General features: G+C 39.0%; 1 protein-coding gene across 1 annotated transcript in view; it reads left to right on the forward strand.

Annotated features, from left to right (window-relative positions):
* The window catches only part of HYDIN (HYDIN axonemal central pair apparatus protein), a 6,673,197-nt gene that overhangs the window by 3,956,652 nt on the left and 2,692,042 nt on the right, over positions 1-24,503 (forward strand). The window contains exon 46 of the mRNA XM_044079523.1: positions 19,710-19,934. Coding sequence (XP_043935458.1) covers positions 19,710-19,934 — 225 coding nt within the window. The remainder of the gene's footprint in view (positions 1-19,709; positions 19,935-24,503) is intronic.

The raw sequence follows: 24,503 nt of genomic DNA on the forward strand, positions 1-24,503 counted from the left end.
TATGAGGCTATGCAGTTAACTGCATAAATGCTGGAGGCGTACTTGGCTGTAATGAATTAATGTATGTTTGCCTATGTCTTAAGTAATAATTTAATAAAGGTACAACTCTCCAGGAAACTATTAAACTATTTTAAATGTATTGCTTTCATATTTCCTCAATACCTACCATATTACAGCAAACCAACACCAAAATTCAGTTCAGCAGAACTTCTTATTGCTTTTCTCAAAATAAACAATTCTAAATGAATATGAACAAAAATGGGAAAATGGGGATGTGAATGGATGGATGATTGTATTACTGTCCTTTATATCCCTCCTGGTGACAATTCACCCATAGTGGAAGATATCCTACATTGGATACCCATAACATTTCCACAAGAAAAAATATTATTTGGTGATGTGATTGTCAGTTGGACATAAACTTCAACTCCCCTACATCTATCATGCACTTATATGGTTTCTCACAACTAATGAATAGCTCCACAAATTATGGAAAGACATCAAATTTTCTCTTAGACTGGATCATAGTATCAGACCCTAGCAAATATTTCACCATAGGTACAATGACAGACTGTCTTAGTGATTATCTCCCCATCCATACGATCAGACATCTCACACATCCATTTAAACAACATCTTTATGAAACAAGACATAGCCTTTCCAAATTTAACCCAGTAATGTTCATTACTACACTATTATCTATTAAGTTTAACTTCCTAAAAATCCTCCCCTTAGACAAATGATGTAATTGAATTCAGTGCACCTTTTCTAAATATCCTAAATAGCCTTGCAACTTCTAGGAGGCTGAAAACAGATAATGCAATTTGGCTAGCCAAAAAGAGTAGAATGCTAATGCAGGATAGAGAAAAAGCATGGAAAGAATGAGAAAAATATAAAACACCACAATAACTCCAAAACTCAAAAGACAAACCACGTAAACAAAAAACGAGCTTTAAGAAGCAGTTCACTCGGAAGGTTATTTAGTAATATTATTGTTGTTTAATAATGTTAGCACACGCTTTCGGAGAGCTCTATCTCCCTCCTTCCTCAGACACAACGATAATAAAATAATTAATTAAATAAATGCCTTTTATACACTCCAAATCAATTAATTATGCTAAACAAATCCAATTACAAAAAACTTACACAATAAACCGAAAGCAGCTACAAATTCAAAATAGCACACTACTACTATAACCAAGCTTATAACTTATAATACCCTTCAAACAATCGATGATTTAAATTGTTATAAAAACAAAAACAAAATACATAATTATGAATCAACTGTAAAAAATAAAATACATAATTATGAATCAGCTATAAAAAACATATATATATATATATATATATATATGTAAATAAACAAACAGAAAATATACAAAAAATATATATATGTAAAACTTAATTTAAAACATCATATTATTTAAAACTCATGTCACCTTTTTAAGGCAAGGTTTTTTAAAATACAACTAATGGACACATGATCATTCAAACCAGGGTAAATGTAGGCAGCGGTGCGAATTTGCCAAAAAAGTTCATCAATTTCTAACTGATTCTGCCAAGGGCCACCCCTAATGTCAGAATTAATCTTCTTAAGAACAGTGAATTTAAAATGATGGTCCGAAAATTCATTAATGTGCCTTGCCAAAGCATTATTCAGATCACGCCTATTTATAGCATACATTTGTTCATAGATGCTCTGCTTTACTTTCCGTTCGGTCTTACCGATATAAAAAGCAGCGCATCTTTGGCAAATAGCGACATAAACAACACTTCTGGTTTCACAATTAAATTTACCTATCACATTGTACATTTGATCTCTAAGTTTTACTTTGGAGTCTGTACACACATACCTACACTGCCTGCATGCCCCACATTTGCTCATCCCGAAGTTACGATGGCCCCCAAGTTTGGGCTTAATCTCCAATAATGCCTTCAAGTTATATCCTTTCTTAAAGGTAATTTTTGGGCTGTCACCTAACTGCCCAAACAAATAAGGATCTTCGGCAATAAGGGCCCAATTCTTATGGACCACATTCCTAATCACACCATGGTCTAAACTAAATGTACACAAAAACCTAGTGCCTACAAAGTCGCTAGTATTATTATTAGTTTGGACCATATTAGACACAGCCCCTTCACCAAGAGGGAGATTATAATACCCAGACAAAATTGGTTTGTAAAAGCCAGACTGTCTCTTACAAATAACTTCAAATTTTATTTCTGAAACAAACCAACACGGGTACCCCCTGTGGAGAAACATAGTGCTCAAGTGCTCACACTCCTCTAAAAAATCGTCTTCATCAGAGGGGTATTATGTAGAATACTTTGGTCAAGGCAAGGTAGGCAGTATGCACCATTTTGCCCCCAAATATTGGTTACCCTCGCAAAGAAGTCCACTACTTTGAATAAGCAGAGCCATCTGGGTTGGAGCCAATGTCTGAAGTTTTCCTTTATCATTTATCAAGCTTATGATTATTCTTTCCATGACCTTACATATGAGACGAGTCAGGCTTATGGGTCAGTAGTTTCCTATGTCTGGAGATGGCCTGCCCTTGTGCAGAGAAATAACAGTCACAGTCCTCCATTCTTTTGGCACAGTCTTTTTGGAGGCTGTGATTGAATAGTTCCTCTAGTTGGCTTGATAGGTCATGTTTCATGCTATTGTGGAGGCATCCTGGGAAATATTAGGAACCATCAGTGTAGTGCTTTTGGCCTTGGAGAGTGCATTGAGGACCTCATTCCTGCTGGTAGTTGGGAGTATTTCTTGAGAAGTGTCTGGGGGGGAAGCAGCTTAAAATTTGAGTTGACTTTATCGGTCAGTCGATTTGCTTTATTCTCTTTCTCAGTATTGATTTCTCCATTTACAGTTACTTCAGCACATTGCTGTGTATTGTCTGTGAGGATTCAGACATAACTGAAGAATACCTTGTTAATGTTCTTATTATGGAAGGCTAATTTTACCTCAAATATGGGTTTAGTAGATTTAAGTAGTTTGATGATTAAGTTTTTACCTTGCAGGGCATTAAACTTTTTTGGCCATGATTTTCTTCCTTTTGTTTACAATCTACTGATGTTGGAATTCCACCAGGGTGGCTTGCTTTTTCAGTTTGCCCTTAGCTTATTTTGAGTAGGTACTGATGCCTCTATGCATCTGTATGCATACTGTAAAAAAGTTTTTGTGAACAACTCTGCTTAGGCAGCAGTCTTCAGTGGTTTTGGAGGGGCTTGAAATTTTGTCAAGGTGTCATTTAGAAGTATGAAATTTACCTTGGAATAGTTCCTAAAAATTGTATAAGTTAACATATTTCTTTGGCAGCATCAATGGCATCTGAATCTGAGCATTCCTCGTGCTGGTCCGTCATTTCTAGATGGTCTGTTGTGATGAGCTAGACTACTCAAATATAAGTTGGGGTTTTATTCAGATGTAGACCATGTTATCACAGCCCTCATTCCTGCAGAGAACCTTCCTTATCAACTTTTGCTGCCTCCTTCTCAGTGGGCCATGCTCAGGTTTCAGTTCCACTGTGAGCTATTGCTGGATGTATTTGAGTAAGCTATGGCTCTGTTGTCAGGACTACAATCTTTGACTTTTTTCCTACTTTCTTCGACAGTATTACTTTCACCAGCATTGACTATGTTTTTTTTCTGTAAAGTTGTTGTTAAATTATCACTTAAACATAGGCAAACGTACATTAATACAAAAGAGAAAACATATTAATATGTTTCCAGTTGCATACATTATACATATTCTTTTTTTTAACTATTATTATCCAGCATCACATAAATTGCTCAGTTCATGCCATTCATTAAACCTCACCCATCCTCCTGAATATAGGATCATAGCATCATAAGAAGTTACTAGGCTATTGGCCCTGAGTCCCTTATAAGCCTAGCCAAGAGTTTAGCCCGTGTTTAGACAAGTCAGCACCCAAACCCCCTGTCCAGCAGGGACACAGGTGGAATCCTAGTGGTGTATTTTCTGTTCCCCATCTAGTTATCCAGGTTGTACTTGAAAAGGGATAAAGAGGTACTCAGCTTGATGTGGAGAGAGAGTCTAGTCCACAAATGGGGGAGTTTCTGGGACACAAATCTGTCCCACCAACAACTCCTATTGATGTCACAGACCAGGGTGAGGTTGCGCGTATGGGTTACTTGAGTGGAGCTTGACTTAGGGATATGCAGCAGTCCCATCAAGGTGGGGGTCTGAGATTGCTTTGTATGCCAGAAAGAGGTCACCTCTGAGGAGTTTGTATGAAACTGAGTACAGAGACAGGGCTTTTAGCCTATCTGTGTAGGGTAGATGTTTGAGGCCCTGGATTCTTCTTGTGAGGAACCTCTAAGGTCTCTCCAGCTGCTGCATGTGCTTTGCAAGGTACATGCTGAAGGGGGTGTTCTACTCAATAATTGGCCTTATAAGGGAAGAATACAGGGATGTTATGACCTCCTTGTCCCTGGATGAGATACCCTTACTTATGAGGTGGGCCATGTAGAAAGCTTTCCATACAACGGAAGCAGCATAGTGGTCAAAAGTCAGGTTGCTATCAACCTGGGTGCCCAAATCCCTCATGACTGATTGTGTGCTTAAGACATTGTAATTAATGTGATAATATGTGGGGACGTCACTCTCCCCAAAGGGGATGATGATGCATTTTTTTGCATTCAGCTTCAGGCCATGTTTCTGGCACCAGTTATTTGTTTGGGTGAGACCCTGTTGGAAGACATCCACATCGCTTGGGGAATTGATGACCGCACCCAGCTTGCAGTCATCTCTGAAGAATACCTTGTTAATGTTCTTATTATGGAAGGCTAATTTTACCTCAAATATGGGTTTAGTAGATTTAAGTAGTTTGATGATTAAGTTTTTACCCTGCAGGGCATTAAACTTTTTTGGCCATGATTTTCTTCCTTTTGTTTACAATCTACTGATGTTGGAATTCCACCAGGGTGGCTTGCTTTTTCAGTTTGTCCTTAGCTTATTTTGAGTAGGTACTGATGCCTCTATGCATCTGTATGCATACTGTAAAAAAGTTTTTGTGAACGACTCTGCTTAGGCAGCAGTCTTCAGTGGTTTTGGAGGGGCTTGAAATTTTGTCAAGGTGTCATTTAGAAGTATGAAATTTACCTTGGAATAGTTCCTAAAAAATGTATAAGTTAACATATTTCTTTGGCAGCATCAATGGCATCTGAATCTGAGCATTCCTCGTGCTGGTCCGTCATGTCTAGATGGTCTATTGTGATGAGCTAGACTACTCAAATATAAGTTAGGATTTTATTCAGATGTAGACCATGTAATCACAGCCCTCATTCCCTGCAGAGAACCTTCCTTATCAACTTTTGCTGCCCCCTTCTCAGTGGGCCATGCACAGGTTTCAGTTCCACTGTGAGCTATTGCTGGATGTATTTGAGTAAGCCATGGCTCTGTTGTCAGGACTACAGTCTTTGACTTTTTTCCTACTGGCTTCGACAATATTACTTTCACCAGCATTGACTATGTTTTTTTTCTGTAAAGCTGTTGTTAAATTATGACTTAAACATAGGCAAACGTACATTAATACAAAAGAGAAAACATATTAATATGTTTCCAGTTGCATACATTATACATCATATATATTCTTTTTTTTTAACTATTATTATCCAGCATCACATAAATTGCCCAGTTCATGCCATTCATTAAACCTCACCCATCCTCCTGAATATAGGATCATAGCATCATAAGAAGTTACTAGGCTATTGGCCCTGAGTCCCTTATAAGCCTAGCCAAGAGTTTAGCCCATGTTTAGACAAGTCAGCAGCCAAAGCCCCTGTCCAGCAGGGACACAGGTGGAATCCTAGTGATGTATTTTCTGTTCCCCATCTAGTTATCCAGGTTTTACTTGAAAAGGGATAAAGCGGTACTCAGCTTGATGTGGAGAGAGACTCTAGTCCACAGATGGGGGAGTTTCTGGGACACAAATCTGTCCCACCAACAACTCCTATTGATGTCACAGACCAGGGTGAGGTTGCGCGTATGGGTTACTTGGAGCTTGACTTAGGGATATGCAGCAGTCCCATCAAGGTGGGGGTCTGAGATTGCTTTGTATGCCAGAAAGAGGTCACCTCTGAGGAGTCTGTATGAAACTGAGTACAGAGACAGGGCTTTTAGCCTATCTGTGTAGGGTAGATGTTTGAGGCCCTGGATTCTTCTTGTGAGGAACCTCTAAGGTCTCTCCAGCTGCTGCATGTGCTTTGCAAGGTACATGCTGAAGGGGGTGCTCTACTCAATAATTGGCCTTATAAGGGAAGAATACAGGGATGTTATGACCTCCTTGTCCCTGGATGAGATACCCTTACTTATGAGGTGGGCCATGTAGAAAGCTTTCCATACAACGGAAGCAGCATAGTGGTCAAAAGTCAGGTTGCTATCAACCTGGGTGCCCAAATCCCTCACGACTGATTGTGTGCTTAAGACATTGTAATTAATGTGATAATATGTGGGGACGTCACTCTCCCCAAAGGGGATGATGATGCATTTTTTTGCATTCAGCTTCAGGCCATGTTTCTGGCACCAGTTATTTGTTTGGGTGAGACCCTGTTGGAAGACATCCACATCGCTTGGGGAATTGATGACCGCACCCAGCTTGCAGTCATCTGCAAACTTGGTCAGCCATTGCCCACTGGTTTTGGCCTGCACCTCAGAGAAGTATATCCCAAATAACAGAGGCCCCAAGGCCGATCCATGGGGTATGCCACTCATTACTGGTCTACTGCTTGAGGTGGCTTCCCCTATTTTGATTAAGTGGGTACTATCACTGAGCCAGTTTGCTACACATCTGATAACATATGGATTGATGCCTAGTCGAGAGAGTTTATCTATTATGCCTGAGTGACTAATAGTGTCAAAAGCTTTGGCCAGGTCAGGGGAAGGTGGTGTGTACCGTCTTCCCGTCGTCCATGTCTTTGGCGACTGTCTTAAAGTATTTGACCAGATTTAACAGACATGTCCTCCCATTGACAAAGCCAAACTGAGTGGGGTCAAATGTTTGGAGGTTGCCAATTTCCCAGTTAATGAGGTCCATGATAATCTGTTCCATGGCCTTGCAGATCAGGCTAGTTAGGCTAATGGAGCAACAAGGAGGAACAACAAGCCATAGAATAGAAACATAAGGTGGTGTCTTCTGTATTAAAGAGAAGTTGCTGCATAAGGAAGCTGTTTTTAGGCGTAAATATAACACTTTATCCCAACAGGGACTCAATACGGATTTTAATTGGAAGTATCTTATTAACTGATTGTTGTTAGGGTTATGTTGATTGTTTAATTTGTTTACTTGTTTTGTCTCTTTAAAGGGTGTATTCTTGTGGTTTAATTCACTTCTTGAAGGCTTGTAGCCCAGGCGCTAGAGTGAAATAAATTTTCTTTTTTGAGGTTTATTCTGTGGCTTGTCGTTCCTCCTAGTTAGGCTGATGGGTCTATAATTTCCCAGATCAGTGGATGCTCCACCTTTGTGTAAAGGGATGACAGTGGCTGTCCTTCACTCGGCTGGGACAAAGCCGGTACTCATGCTTTGGTTGAATAGGGTGCCTAATGGTGCTGCAAGTTCATGCCTGAGCTCATGTAGAATATAGCCTGGGATGTTATTGGGTCCTATGGAGACTGTATTTTTTTGCCGTTGAGAGGGCAGCAATGACCTGTTTCCCAGAGATAAGGGGGGGGGTCAGGTACTGGGGATGTCCTGATTTACTGATGGGGGGACAGAGGGGTTAAGTTTTTGCTGACTCTGTCAGCCAGTAGATTGGCTGTATCTACAGCATTTGTGTGTGTGGTGTCCTTGACCACCAATTCTGAACAGATCTGGGTGCTTCCTTTGAGATTGCAGATGTATGTTAAGAAGGCCTTATGATTGTCTCTAGCAGATGTGGCTAATTTGGACTGGAAGCTGGATTTAGAGAATTTCACTAATGCTCTTATTTGCTTGCTCAGGCTAAGGAGAGATTGCTTCCAATTGGGTACCTGTTCCTTCTTGGTCCTGGACAATATTTTTTTTTCCTTTTGTTATATAGTTTATTTATTCTGCATGTATCATTCCCACAATTTCCATCTATTTCTTTGTAATTTGCACCTTCCCTTTTCTAAAAATCCGTCTTCCAGTTCTTTTATTTCTGTTACAATATTCAATATTTCAAATACATTTGGTTTAGAGTTGTATTTCCATTTTCTATTGCTTTTTTAGCAGCCAGCAGAACTGAACTTAACAAGGCCTTACTATGTCTAGGCAAGTCAGATCCTGTGTCCCAGTTCAAAAGAATCACTTTCTTAGTAACACCCATTTGCTCACCCAATATTTCTGACAAGAGTACTCTGAAGGGAATTGTAAAAATCTGCCAGCTCATTATGTTCCCAAAACATATTCTCACGTTTACCTCTTTCTTCACCATCTCACCTTCAGCATTTGCCGTCTACCTGAGGAAACATTCTTTTAAGTCTGTTTGTGGTATAAAATACCTATGCATACTCTTCCAAGCAAAAATCCTAAACCTTCTGGACTTTATTACATATTTGGGAGCCATACATATGTCTTTCCATTGTTCTGCAGTAAATTACTTATCCAATCTATCTTCCCAATCTTGTGTAACCTCCACTGATTCATTCTTATAGCTATTGTGCAATATTTTTATGCACTATTAATTATCCATTTTCTAACAACAGCTTTTGTTCTAGATTCAACTAAAAACTCAACCAGAGCAGGTATTTTACCTAAGATTCACATATCTCTTTCTGTTGCCTATACTCTGATAGCAATTGTGGGTAGAGATGTCAGTCTTTAACCTGCAGTCATAAAGTCCTCTTGGCTTCATCCCATTTTATTACTTTTTCTCCCTCGCTATTTATTCCAAGTACATTGGTTTCTTTACCAGTTTTCTCCAATACATTCCATCGCACTCTTGCCTAGTTTCTGTACCCTTACCTGCAGTCATTTCCTTCCTATTGGCAAAATCTCCTTTCTCCATTCTGTACATTCACTTGTTGGCTTTGTTCTTAGAATACCCTCTGTTACTTTGTGGATATAATATCCTGTATGGCTGCTGCTGTGCTAATTAAGGATCTGCATCTAAAATCCTACTTTATCTTTATTTCTTGAATTTCCTCCCTGCTTCATTGTCATCCTTTTCCACTTTGAAATATAACTTTCTGCTTGTGTTCTAAATTTCAGGATTAATTATGTGCCTCTAATATATCCCTTCAAATGAGGCATTCCTAAACCATCTTGTAGCATTAAACTTAGCCCACATAACTATTGCCCTCTTCCTCTCCCAGATAAATTCCTTCAACTCTTTATTAGTTATTGTCCACAACTTCTCCTCTGGTTGATAAAAATATGCCTGATGTATGTATAAAACTAAAGGGATTAAAAACACTTCCATTACTTATATCTTACTATCCATATCCATAAACAAGAGCATCCAGTTTCCTCATTTTTTGCATTATCTTTTGTTTAGTCTCTTCCCATATGTCCTTAGCTGCCATAGCATAAATCTTTTTAATACGTACTCATAAATACTTCATCTTATTGTGTCTCCATAAATATGAGTATTGCAGAACCATTCATGACTGAGCACATAATTTATGACTATAGACTTTGTCTTATCTTCATTAATTTTACATCCCAAAAAAGACTTTAAACTATCTCAGAATGTTCCACAACACTGAGATGTCTTTTTTTGGATTTGTCAGTTACAAAGTAATATCTTCTGCAAATAACACCAACTTTCTTGATTACCATATCAATTATATTAATTTCTGAGTCTGTTATTTTCTTTGTCAATGGCTCTAAAAATAAAGTAAAACAAAGGGGAAAGAGAACATCCCTACCTGGTTCCTCTGTTCAGGCAAAACTTATCTGAAAGTAACCCTCCCACTTTAATTCTTGCCTCTGATCCTTTGTATATCTTCTTAATTAACCTTATTGTATTAGAGAATGCAAATATTTCCATTAACCTTCTCAAAATCCCAGCTTACTCGGTTGAAAGCTTTTCTTACATTCTACTTTCCTCTAAATCATCGTTCTTCTATTAATGTTGTCAAATGTTTGCATGGAAAACCCTGAAGTGGTGGCACCAGTGCAAGAGAGGCCTGATAGAGATCCTTCATCTTCTTAAAGATTAGATTTACTGGTCTCAAACTCATGAGGTGGACTCCATAGTTATGTGGGATACTTGGAAAAAACTCCTACCTTACTGAGTGTTGCTATCCATCCAACTAAAAGGAGCGTCTGACACTGGACAGATTTGGGAAGTCAATTTTTGTGTCCGCCATGTTTTTTGGTTCCAGTAACATCTTATTGATGAAACTACCCATTCTCTCTGTATGGGTTGCCATATAGATGTAAAATTGAGGAAGAAAATCAAGTCTTAAATATTAAACTTTTTTCTGGTTCCATATTCCACATCTAGTTCATAATGCTACAGTGATATTCAACCAGGGTGGCAAGCACTAGATTTGCTGTATGATGCTGTGCCTGACTGCACTTTACAAAAATTTCCAGTGATGTGAAGGGCAAGTTTACTAGAGCCTTTTTTGATGGACCTTACTTTTTGTGAAAGTAGTAAAAACTAAGCTTGAGAAGAATCACCAGGAAGGCAAGACCCTTTACTGGCTGACTCATGTGCACATCACTGCTGTCTTTTATAAAAAAAAGAAATAATGTGGTCCACTATAACAGACAGAGCCACTTATCTTTTCATCTCATTGCTATTCAATAGTAATAAAACAGGCTATTGTACCCCATTAAGAAGAAACCTGCCAGTTAAAGCACATTTCCTTCTCACTGAGAGCCAACCAAGAAGATACAATGGCACTATCTTGATCTCACTTTAAGACTACAGTAGGAGGAACAAGCCATTTCTAGAGCTGGACCAGCTGCCTGGAAAAGACTCTCAACTGAAATCAGATCTTTAGAAACTTACTAATTAAAAATCTCTTAGATTACATAATTAAGTAGGTCAGATGCACTTGCTTTGTAGACAAATGCTAATTTCCCATTTGCAAGCAATCCTATTTAAACAGACTAGGACAGATTTCAGCACATTTTAAACATGTCTGTACTGTGTGGATTTGATTTGTATGTTCAGCATTTACTTAAATTGACAATCTGTTAAGTAGTGTGTAAATCTATGTAATAATATAATCACCACGGTGGTGCAGCGGTAGCATTGTTGCTCACAGCAAGAGGTTCTCCCGTTCGATTCTCAGCTGGAGTGCGGGGAGTGCCTTCTGTGTGGAGTCTGCATGTCCTCCCTGCGGTTGGGTCGGTGTTCGAAAGATATGTGTAAATGGGTGTGCCTTCATTGAAGGTTGAACGTCAAGCTGGCACTTCGGCGTTCGTCAAAATCTTCTGCCAATCATTAGCAGACTGGAGTTCTGCTGTGGTGACCCCTAACCGGGAAAAGCCGAAAGACAACAACTGTTAAGTTGCTTAATATAGAATGTTGTATACTCTTTGGATTTACCTGTGCTCACTTTTGTATTACTTGTAAATCTGTGTAATTTACCCACTGTTATTTTGCATGTACAACTATATTGATTAATTTGTGTATCTTGCTCTTTGAGCCCAGGTTGTGACTGAAAAGGGTAAACTGACTAGTCCACTCAACTGGTCAACAAATAGAAATAAATAAATAAATAAAGAATCTCGTGTCTGTTGCAGTCAAGCTTAGAACTTCACAACAGTCAGTCTCATGAATCCAGCAGAGTCCATACAAGCTTTAGTTTTGGCATGGCCAACAGCAGTTTAACAACAAGAGGTTCTGATAAAAAAACATTGTATGTAGAACAACTTCTACACTGGTTGTTATCCCTGAGGCAACCATAAAAATCAGCAAAAATAATAATAAATTCTTGCAGTTCACCCCTGTTGGGAGTCTGCATTACTCCTCCTGAATCTTACCCACCTCTCCCACAATGGAGGCAGCTGAGGGAAATGTGTCTCTCTCTACTTTGAGTGAAAGACCTGTGAATGGGGATAGCATGGTGAGATCAATCATATATAGAGGTTTCAAAATTCCATTACCTCTCCAAATCACAGTCTGCTGTTCTTCCACACATCATCATACACTGTCAGTAATTTCTCTTCTAATCTCTCCAGCCATCCATCCACAACCTCTTTTCATATTTTTTGCACATGGGGATGGGGTGTCACTTCACCAGTGACATTCATTTAGAGCCAAGATTTACCAATGGGTGGCTAGCCCTGCTGCGGTAATTCTTCCAAACCACACACCTGTGGCCAATTCAGAGTATCCAATCCACCTACTGCATGTCTTTGGAATGTGGGAGGAAACCAGTGCACCTGGATGAAACCCATGCGAATACAGGGAATACATGTAGACTCCACACAGAAGGAACCCCGGCTGAGAATCAAACTGGAGAACCTGTTGCTGTGAGGTGGCAGTGCTATCTGCTGTGCCACTGTGCCACCCTGGAGAAATGGAGTTGACAAGAAAAAGAGAGTATTGTTGCTGGATGTGAAATCACCTGCAAGCATTGGTGAGTGTCTTCACATGGAGAGCCCTGCTTTACCTTTTTGTTTTTGATAAATCTCACAAAGGCAATATTGATTTATAGACTGTACTTCACATATCATGGTGAAAATTAAAAAAAAAATGAAATGAAAGATAAGACTAGGGTGAAAAAGTCCCTTGGATAAAAGTACTAACTGTTGATGTAGGCAGTGATGCCAGGACTGGAAAAAAGACGGTTTAGAATCCTCAGAATGCAGAAACACTCCTACCACAAGGCTAGGCTGCAGTGCACGTGACCTCTCATGGTAGATGGAAACAGCAGTCCTGGAATGTGAAAGTTGCAAGGGATGTCATGCTTGTCAAAAGATACTGTTATACATTTTTTTTGCATTTAGTTTTAGGCCATGGTTATGACACCAACTATTTTTTGGAAAAGTTCCTCCTGGAGGATCTTGGTTGCCTTCTAGAGAGTTTATGATGGCACAAAGTTTACCTCTATCTGAAAACTTGGTCAGCTATAAGCCTTTAATATTAGCTTTGACCTCCGAGAAGTAAATGTCAAATAGGAGTAACCAAGGACCAAACCCTGAGGTGCACCACTAGTTATAGGTCTTTTGGAGGAGATACAGCCACCCACCCTAATTTTCTGGATTCTGTTTAGAAGCCTATTTGCTGTATAAAGAGTTACATAGAGATTTATGTTTAACTGGGTGAGTTTATCAGCAATGCGTGAATATGGGATAGGTTTGAACATATTTACAAAATCTAAATATGCAGTGTGTACAGGCTTTCCCTCATCCATTGTTTCATTAACCTTCTCGAAGAAATCAACCAGATGAAGTAGGCAGGATCTGCCCTTGACAAAGCCATACTGGCCTTGGTCAAGAGTTTGTAGGTTGCGTAAATCCTTATTTATTAATTCTGTAATGATCCTCTCCATAGCTTGACAAGTGCCGCAGATCAAACGTATTGGTCTCAAATGACCCTGGTCCATTGGCACCCCACCTTTGTGCAGGGGGATGACTGTTACAGTCCTCCACTGCTCTGGCACACACCCTGTTTGGAGGTTAATATTAAATAGCCTCTGTAAGGGATTTGACAGTTCCTGTTTAAGGCTGACCAGTAAGCATCCTTGCATGTTATTCAGCTACATAGAAGCAGGGTTCTTGACCTTAGTTAGTGCTTTGAGGGCATGTTCCTGGGAGATTTGAGGGAGAGTGTGGATGCCGGTATGTAATCTGGGTATGTTGGGGGGGGGGGTGGTGAAGTTAGAGCTAAATTTATCCTCTAGTAGATTGTCTATGTTCTCAGGATCATGTGCAGGAGGAATGGAGGACTATTTGCTATTAGCTCTGCACAGTTCTGAACTTTGTTTCTGAGGTTTCTAACATAGTTAAAGAAAGCTTAGCGATTGCCTTTTGCCTGGGAGGCTATTTTTACTTTGTATCTTCCTGTGGTTGATTTGATCAGGAACCAGAGTTCACTGTTAAGTTTAGCAAGGGAATTTTGGCATTTGGAGTTACTTTTTTTTTTTAATGTGCACTGATTTTTTTCTTTTTTCTGTAGAGCCTATTTATATCTGGTCTCCACCATAGCGGTTTATTTTAAAATCTGGTGTTATATTTACTTTGGAGTGGTACATATGCATCTATGTGGCTAGTTACATGAGCATAGACTTAGTCAGTGAAGGATTCTGCATTCATAGATGGATCATCAGGTGGAAGGAAATGTTGAATTTAGCCAAGTCATCACTCAGTTTTAGAATATTAGCTTTAGCATAATCTCTGAATACCAGGTTATTTGAGGATTCTTCCCTGTTCAGTCTTATGTAGAGAATTAACTAGTGAAGAGGTTGCTTCTGGGATTTGATGGGGGGGAGGGGGTGGAATGATAGACGAACTGAGAAGTGAAGGATGTATTGTAGAGACTCCAACACAGGCAATATCACAACATGATGAGCCAGTGAATCCCCAGAGGGTGGTGAAACAGAGCTGCATCCCTTCTGGGAAAGGTATATCACAAGGTAAAATTTTGGAAACCTTCTGCTTGAAAGTCCAGGAAAAGCAGGAAACAAAGCCAAGTGGACATGGAGTTTAAAAGAGAGTGGTCTAAGGGAAAACCTTTATTTAATGGAAATGGGCAAACACATTAAGATAGATGAAAGAAAAAATTACAGAAAGCAAACAAGACTCAAAGTGTTAACAAAATTCCTCATTTTAAGCATGTTGCCCTTGCTGAATTGGGTCTATATTAAATTCTCGAAAGCCGACAATGTCAAATCTGACATTGTCGACACGAGAATAGCGAAACTGCTGAACATCTAACAAGTAAATGGAAATCTCCGTAAGGGGAGATTTCCATTTACGTCAGTGTAGTGTGGTGTCGGAGTTGGTATATTTAAGTAGCGGGGGATGTGGGGGGTGCTGGGTGGCTTGCCCCCCTGCCTACACTGTTTAGTTTTTTTTTGTTTTTTTTCTGAACATTTGATTTTTTAACAGTTCTATCACTAAAGGTCGACCTTTAGTGTTTCAAACTGTTAAATATTCAATGTTCTATTATAGACCCGCTGAATTTGCTATGCCTTCTCACGTGTTTGCAGCAAAACCAACTAATAAAACTAAGGGAAGAAGACCTGCTGTAATGGTTTAACAGCTGCTAATTGGAGGTCTCAAGTGAGATTGCTTGGGTTGATTTCAAGTCTAGATTCTTCCCTTTCAGTTCTGTTCCAGTCCTTTGCTGCCTACTTTCCTTCGGAGCTTTCCTGGTGTTTCTGCTTCCATTAGATTCTCTGAAGTAATAGTTAAACACACACAGACACACACACACCTCAAGAGACTGCAGATCCATTTAAAAACTATATTATGAAGTAGATCCTTTGAGCCAATAGGCACATGAGCCATTTCTGATGGCTGGATGTAGAACTGTTGAGTATAAGTATTTTTGGGGATGCCTGTGTATATTCCAGTTATGTGAACAGTCTACAAGTTACGAGTGACCAGTGGCAAAGTGCTTTCACCCTAATCATTTGGGAGTTCTTCAGAGATCATAACTAAGGTAGAACTGTCGGTGGGGGTGGGGGATAGAAAAGCTGACCATACTCAATAAATGTTTTTGTGGTTTAGTTCCATAAGTTCCAGCATGACTATGATTGAGCTTGACCCATTGAGATCATACTGTGCATGGGTCATGAGTCTTATTTGCCACTCCATTTCCTTTTTCTATAGCTTTGTATTAAGGTTCCCAGTTAGTGGAGCATTTTAAATCATTCAGTGACATGAACTGAGGACACTGTTAGTCAGCCTTGGCTACTGCCTGGGTACTTACGTTTTATTGCAACCACATTCTAAACTACTCTGTGACTTGACGTTTGGCTCATTTTCTAAACAGAAAGCAAATCGTGCATCTGGAAACAAGTCGAGGAAGCCATAAAATAAAACTTTGTTGGATAACAGTAACAGTTTTATGGAAAATAAAAAAATATATATAAGAATCTGTGAAATTTATCTCATTGTGTCGCTTTTCTCCATGGCTCTTTTCTGACAAAGGGTTATTGCCTAGTTGGACATTCATGGTAAAGAAATGTGAAAGAGATAAATAACCAAATAAATACATGAAGTGTTCTTTTTCCCCTTGTTCACTGTAATGCTGTTATTCTGCTAATGAGAAAATGCCAGGATTTCTTTGTTACAGTATGGTTCTGTATCTCTTAAGACAACAGTCAAGGTAGCTGCTGTAGACAAAAGGGAGTAAGAGAACAACAGATAAAAACATGCTTGGTTTAGGGGGGATTAACTGTAAGTTGTTGGACAAAACAAGGAAAATGTATATTTCACCTTATCCCGATTGAGTAAGCTCCAAATGCCACTGTCACCTTCCTGATAAACAGTAAAAATACGACAACCCTGGGGTAGTGTTCTGAGTCTGTAGCCCACTTGCCTCATTTTATAAACATAAAAGCAATCCTGCTTCTGTAAAGTACTCCAACCAGGCATCAAATAAAACGTCTTTGGATAACACTAAAACTTTGAAAAAGAAAGTAAACTGTGACTGGATCTTTGTTTCAGACAGCTGCTACACACCAGTCAAGGACTGGGAGTACCTGATGTCAGTGTAAGCCATTCTAACGTCAAGTCACAGAGTAGTTTACAGTGTGGTTGCGATAATACGTTAAGTACCACTACCTGTTCTAGCGGATTCTTCATTTCCTTCAACCTAATGTCACATGTGCTGACTGATTTCTCCTCCTGAGGACATTCTTGGGCTTCCAAATGTAAAATGCTTTACAGGCCAAACATGGGGCTCTGTATGCTATCAATTTACTTTTGCAGATATCCATGACCATGCTGTGGAACCTTTTCATTATGTCAAGGTAGAAAAAAAAAAGAGGTCCTCCCAGTCATTAGTTGACATGATTTACATCGGAATGTTCACCGTTGGTTTATTCATCATCTGGTATAGATCCCTCCAGCCAATCCCTGATGCTCTTCCCTTTCATTTCCTGTAAATGATTGTGAGGTTTAGATCCAAGTCTTGCTAATGGCCCCACTTTCTGTGATGCTTTATTTTTTCCTTCTCTAGGGTCTTTATTTCACTAGACTCCTTGCAGAATATTATGATCATGCAGTTTCTCTACTTTTCTTTCTCTATGTTTGTGTACAGGCACGAGAACACAAGTAGCTCTCCTTGTTGCTGGGTCTAGAATGCTATTGACTTTAATTTTCAAGTGTCAGATAGGGTTCAATATATTGTCAGTTGTTTTCTACTGATAATCAGGTGCCAGGAATTATTTTTGGAGCTCTTGTGGATTCACCAGTCATTTGTCTAGATGCTTGGTCAACCTCGCCATCCTCATCTCGTGAGACTTAATTACATTCATCTTTGATATTATGTAGTGTTAAAGTGCAACAAATAAATAACAAAGAGTTTTACCTTTTTAGTTTTAAGTCAAGAATAATGCTTCAAGATGTGCAAAGTACTGGTTTATTCCATAAACAACACTGGGAGACTGCCTTCACAAAATTTCGAAATCAGTCTCAAAGAACAAAGGAAAACAGTGCTACATATATATGTTTCCTTATCAATTTCATGCATGCACAACTTTGATGCAACATAGCTTTTAAGAAATCATACAATTTTAAAATAATTTGTGCCCTTGTGCTTCTTGCTTAGAGCTTCACGTGAACACTTGACAAATATGTTTTTTTAAAACACAGACCACCTGGTCTAACAATCTGTCTTTTGACCTTGTATCATTCAGTACCAGTACACACTATCTTATAGACATTCTTGCAATGATTCAAGGTCAGAGCTTACAAAAGATTCTTGGCACATTGTTTTCTTTCCTCCCTCCATTACATTCTGGAACTAGACTCTTTTAAACATAGCAACATCCCTTAACTCGTTCAGCATCTACTTTGCCTTCAATTTTCTGTCAGTACACTATAATGTGATACTGAAAAGAGAATGCACTTGTAAGGCATTTGAAATATAAAGCTACAACTTATGTGAAACTGTATTTTTCATAATCATGCATTTATTTTACCTTTTAATTTTAACATAAACGTATTGTAAACATTTTATTTGACTCATTTGTGAAGAAACAGTAAGTTGATGTGCATTTTCTGAAGAATAATCATGAGACATATTTTTCCCTAATAGTAGGTGTGTGCTGGAGTGGTGTAAAAGTGGGTTGACCCATATAGGTTTCCTGTAAAGGTCATTCCAGAGGTGCCTGTTATTGTCCTTTTTGTATTCGGTAACTTCTAGATACTCTATCCTGTCACAACTGGTGTGGAATGTAAACTTTAAAAGAGTCTGTGGATCCTTCATTGTGCCTGAAAAAAAGAAAATCCAGGTCTTCTTTATTACCATCCCACAAAATGAAGATATTTGTTCATTAAACCTATAAGTGATCTTGTGGTCAAATTCTGATTGATAAATGGTCTCTTCTTCCCATTTTCTCATGGCAATGTTAGCTAAACTGGGTGGCATAGCTGCTCCCATGGCTATCCCTTTAACCTGCGTTTGTAATATTTGCCATTAAACCCAAAGTAATTGTTTTTAAGCAAGAGCCTGAGAAGTTCAATTTTAAGTAAGATGTCTTCCTATAATGTTGTGTGGTGGAGGGTAAGTACTACCCGGACTGTCAGAAGGCAGTATTTATGAGGGAGGGCTGTGTTTAAGGCTCTGTATTGATGGTGTTTGTAGTATGTGTTCATTCATTTTAATGCCCCTAATTTTCTGCAGGATGTATGCTGTGACAAGAATGACAGGGCCCAGCTGATTAGAAGTTTAATGGTGTGCTCCAGCTGAAAACAAATTGGTCGTGTGGGCAATATACTCCCTGACACTGCAGGTCTGTAAGGTGGATCCTCAGTTTAGTTTTTTGTGGCTTCGGGATTCTAAAGAACTTGGGTAGTCTGGGGTGTTGTCCTTAAGGAAGTCCAGGAGATTATTTCTGATGGGTCTCCATCCTTTTATGCAACCATTCATATGCTTGCACAATTTCCTCCACCTCCACCATCTCATAGTACTTTCTCAGCCTTGCTGTTGTAATGGATAATGCCATTGATGAATATTCCCCCAGCCTAGAGATGCAGAGGACATAGCCCTGCCAGTGGATGCACAGCCGCACACGTACATATACACACACAGCTTGAAGCATAGCTTACACAAGTTGCTTGTTTTGATGTTGATTTATTGCTAGTTTAGTGAGGGGGATTACTGATAGGCTTGATAGTCTGACAACTATTTTCAAGGGCAAAGAAGGATGTTTAAAACAGCTATATGCAATTATGCTTGAAGTATCATTCTAATAATATGATGTACTCTGAGAACTCTGTTCCCAGCAACTATCTCATGTACTTGTCAACCAGAAAGCCACAGTTGTCTACTAAATAATAGGTATTAATTAAAATTACCTTGTTATCTGCTACTAGTACATTGTACATACTCTTCCTCTGTGTAATGATTTGATTAGTAATGTAAATTGTTACTTTTTCAAATGTTACTATTCAGTATAGTTTGTCAGTGATGTAAAATTTTCTCTGATGTTATTTTTTGATTTTGGACTGAGTCATGGCTAAGAAACGTGCCTGGGTCAGTCCATTTACCTAGTTAATTAAATAAATAAATAACATATTTACACTATATATACATCTGCGAATTATAAGGGAACATCTCTGACAGTATTTTTTTAAATTTTTCTATAGATTTTAGATGGCCTGGGAATAGGTCCTAAAGGCCCTCCAGTCCCCCCATCCTCTATTTTCTCAATGGTGCCATATCCAGCAAAGAGGTTGCCTCCTACAAACACTGACACATTCAGCCATTTTGTTTTTGTGGCATTGTTACCTGATAATCCATGTGTGGCTGCTGAAGATAAAAAGGAGGCTGAAACAGACCAAGAAAAATCAACTAGCATATCCGTCAGCAAGGTAGGACATGTTAAAGTTTACTGTTATAAAATGTTTTGTGAAAATTCACTACTGTGATTAATTATTGTACTTTTACTGATATTGTTATTATTAATTATTTCTTCTTCTTGTAACTTTCCATCTAACTTTTCTTGACCTTCATAGACCCTTTTATTTCCATGTCCTACCTAGTTAATACCAAGCATCACCTCATAAGTTGGTCTCCATTTTAAAGCATAGTTGGAAAGATACAAGAGTCAGTGACCAGGCAGTTAAAATCAGGCAGGAGTTGGATTTTTTTTTTGTATTGAATGTTTTGCTGCTATGTCTCGTTTATATCCTACAGCATGCAGTGCATACAACACAGGCTGTTCAGCATTGCATTTGCAGTAGCTTACACTGTTTGGGTCCCTTCCCTGCCAACTGACCACATTTTAAAAGATTAAGGGCATTCTCCACCTGCACATGCTCTAACTGTCAAGAGCTTGAGCAGAGTTCCATATTTAATGACTGTTAAAGTGCCAAAATCTGCAGAGCTTTCTTGTCACAGAAGTGCTCTCCTTGAGCATTCTACATTGAACTGTCTGCCTGCTAGTGATCATTCAAGGCTGGACTGACAAGTCTTCACTTGGGGAAGACCTTCCACATAATTATATTTTTTTGGAAAACTTGTGCTAGGGGCAGGACATTGTGCTTTTGGGGACTGTCAGTGGTTTTCTACCTCAGAACTACCTCTTTACTGTGATAAGATTTACTGACTATCCCAAACTCCACTATCCATCTTCAATGCTTCTTTCTCGACTGATCCTATGGAACAGTTAATAACAGTGCCCTCAGCTTTTCCTTCCCATGTCTACAAGAAGAACTTTTTGAGGTTATTTGGGTGGTCAGCCAGCTACAGTTTTGTCTCAGCCACTAATGGTTGACTTACTGTGCCCGGATTTGGTTTATTGAACTTCTCACAATTTTTCTTTGGCCCCTCTGATGTAGCACTTGTAGCCACTAAGGACCAGGGAATAGACATGTCCTGTGAAGCTACAGCATTGCTGTCCATGGGCAAGGGAGAGCCAATCTCTTCTGTCTCAGAAAAGGGTTAGGTGAAGGTACACCACATAGCCAAGAAAGAGATTCTGAGCCCCAGAATAGTATGCTTGCACTGGGTCAGTCTTTTCTAGAGAGTTTCCCAGGAAAAGAAAACTAAACAAATAAATTTGACTTCTCTTGTTATTGTTTCAGTGGATAGGGAGGATTTGCTGTTTTTTTTTCTATGGAGTTAATTTTTGTTTTTCTTTACCTATTACTATTTCCATAAAGAAAATAAAAGACAAAGTGTTCCCTCGTTTTCTGATTTTCAGTCAATTGAGCAGGCATTGGAGGGGATAGTGTTGTGCTTCAGAATGTTCTTCTCAATATGAAGATTCTAATTCAGAGGAAAGTGTTACTTTAGATTTCCCTCCAGAAGACCTTAACCTTTCCCTAAACTTTATATAAGATGAACAAGATTTTTCAGTGGGATCAAAATGAAAATTTTATTGCCCAGCTTATGTATTATGATATGTTATAGTTGGATATTCCTACTTGTGCAGCTGTTCTTCCTGTTTTATTTGCTTTAGAGATTTTTTTTCTTACAACTTGTAATTTACCTGACAATCATCCTCCTGCTCTTAGGAAGTCTGACAGGTTATACAGAGTACCTTAGATTCATAAGTGCTTGTTTTCTAGCAATCTCTCACACACTCTGAGTCTACATCTTCCTATGTGACACCAGATTTTTTCAGACAGTGGGTTCACAAAGTAATTCATCAGGGGTACACTTGGCAATGGGAGTCTCTCCTCACTTTCAGGAGATCCCTCCATTCCCAATAAACCAATTATCCCTGTTTTCTCCAGTTATGGAACACTTTATTTCAGGGAGCCATGAAACCATTGCCTGCCTGCCTGATGGATAAAGGGCTTTATTCAATGATTTTTTTGGTGCCAAAGAAAGAAGAGATTTGGAGGTCTGTGCCATACCTCTCCTTTTTCAATCTTTTTGTCAAAGTCCCAAAGTTCAAAAAGTTATCCCTTCAGACCCATTTACCTCATGTTCCATTACTAGCTTTAATGCTAAAGATTTACTTACAAGATGCTTACCCTCACATTCCTATTGTTAAGCATTTCAGATATTTCTTAGGATTTTCTGTATCTGGCTCAAATTATCACTAATTTGCCTTACCCTTTGGACTGTCTACTGATTTAAATTGTCTGGCTCCAGTAATTGCTAAGTGCAAACTTCAAGGCATTCACATTTTTCCATACATAGATGATGGTCGTATTTTTGCAGTTTCTGTTTCCAGTTGTCAACAATCCTTAGCAAGTGCATTCAGAGTCTTCTATTCCGTTTGGGTTTTCAATTAAACTTACAGAAATCTTCTGTCATCTCTTCTCACAAAATTGTTTTCCTGGAATGAATGTCAGATTCTGCACTGGTAAGAACTTTTCTCCCTCCAAAGTAGAGATATTCCAAAAGTTCTTGAGTTGTTCTGATCAAAAACAGGTATCTGTCAGGGAGTTCATCCGGATTCTGGTATACGTGGCTTCTGTTATTCTTTATCAGTTCTATGGTTTGACTTCACATGAAAAAATCCTATGGTACCTTAGCTCATTATGTTTCAGCATCTATACTCTTTATTTTTTCAGATGCCTGTATTAGAGGTTGGACCAGTTTTCTCACAAATCATTCCTCCTTCGGTCTCATCATCAGCCTGTCACAATAAATGTTTCAGACTTGGCATAATGAATAGTTTCCAAATCTGCAAAAATGCTAGGTCTGTGAAACAAACTCAACAGACAAAAGTGCATAAATGTCAGAGAGATTAATAGCAGTAATAATTGCCTTGAAAACCTTAAAATCTTCTCCTGTCTCCAAGAACTTTACAAGGTTACACAAACAGCACCAAAATTATGTGGTACATAGACTTGCTATAATAGCCTGAGGGATGAAAACCCAACTCAGTTTTGACTCTTCAGGCTTCATGCATTCATTCAGAGCAAAACTTTGTAGCAGGCAAGCTAAGCAGGACCAGGACAGAGCCTCTCAAATGAAAATTTTTGGATCTCTTTGTTTCTCTCCGAAGAGGCAATTGAAGAAATTCTGCTTGGGGATTCCTTGCAAAAAGGCCTTGAAGACAGGTGTCTTCTCATTCTCATGGTTGGGAAAGTCCCTGTATGCCTTTACACTCTTTACACTAACATCCAGGGTTCTTGCAAAGATCCAGAAGGACTCCCCAAAGATTGTTGTGGTGCCCCCCTTTGGCCAGTCAGCAGTGGTTCTGCCTTCTTTTGAAACTGACCAAGGGCAATTATCACAGTCTTCCTCACAGACTAAATTTACTCATACAAGGCATGTGTTGTTTGATACATCTCAGTCTAAAAACTCTTCAGTTGGCTGCCTGGATGACCGAATTCTGATACCTTTTAGACACCTTTTTTCTGAGGGATGTCCAGCAGGTATTGAATGAGGTTAAACTACTTGTTACTATGAAGTCATGTATATGTAAGTGGGAAAGATGCTCTGGTTGGTGTGTATATGACCCAGGCCCCTTTTAAAGCCTGGCTACCTGTAGGTCTTTAATATTTCAAGAGTTGCTGTCCTTTGGCCTTTCTTACTCCCCTGTCAAGGTTCAATTGTCAGCCATTTTTGCTTGTCTGCCCTTGGATCCCTCCTTTTCTACCTGTTTTTTTGAAAGGAGTTTTACATCTCTGCCACCTAAAAATATGCGGCTCTTCCTGGAGAGGTTAACTTTGTGTTTGTAAAGTTTCTTCTTTTTTGTTTTGAACCAGCTCATTAGGTAGATTTGAGATCATTAGCATGGAAGGTTGATTTACTCATTGATCTGACTTCTGATAGAAGACTGTCTGAGTTACAAGCTCTTATGTTAAGTCACCCTAACTCATTTTCCAAAAGAACATGATTTATTTGAAAACCGGTCCTTCTTTTATGTATAACTGGTCTCGGAGTTTACATTGAGCCAGTCTTTTAATCTCCTCGTCTTTTTTCTTGACCTCCAAAACATGGGATAAAAAAATTCTTCATCCTTCGGATCCATAGACAGTTCAGATACTACCTAGGCAAAACTCTGTCATTCAGGAAAGCAAATTAACGGTTTGCCTCCTATGAAGGCAAGAGGAAAGGATGACCAGTGTCAAAGAATACCATTTCTGTATGGTTGTCTCATGCTATTTCTTTTTTGCTGCTCTCACCACAACAAGCCACTTCCAGGCATGGTACTTGGATCTTTGGCAGCTTTTTGGAAAGGGATATACTATAGAAGCATTCTAGAAGCAGCAACATGTCCTCTGTATATATCTTTAAAAAAGCACTACAAACTGGATTCCTTTCCAAGGTCCAGAACAGACTTTTCTAGCACCATTCTCCAGGTTCTCCTGGATTTTTAATTAATTTTCTCCTGCATTTCTGGTTTCTAAACCGTGGTAATCTATCTAAGTAGCATAGGCTACTGCAAAAGTGATGTAATTTTGACAGAGTATAGCTGTATAAGTAAACTTGCCGTAGCAATATATATTCCAATAGATCACTGTTGCAGTAGC

Source organism: Protopterus annectens, chromosome 8.part0 (genome assembly GCF_019279795.1).
Source record: "Protopterus annectens isolate FY-2018-M chromosome 8.part0, PAN1.0, whole genome shotgun sequence".
In the NCBI taxonomy this organism is placed as follows: domain Eukaryota; kingdom Metazoa; phylum Chordata; order Ceratodontiformes; family Protopteridae; genus Protopterus; species Protopterus annectens.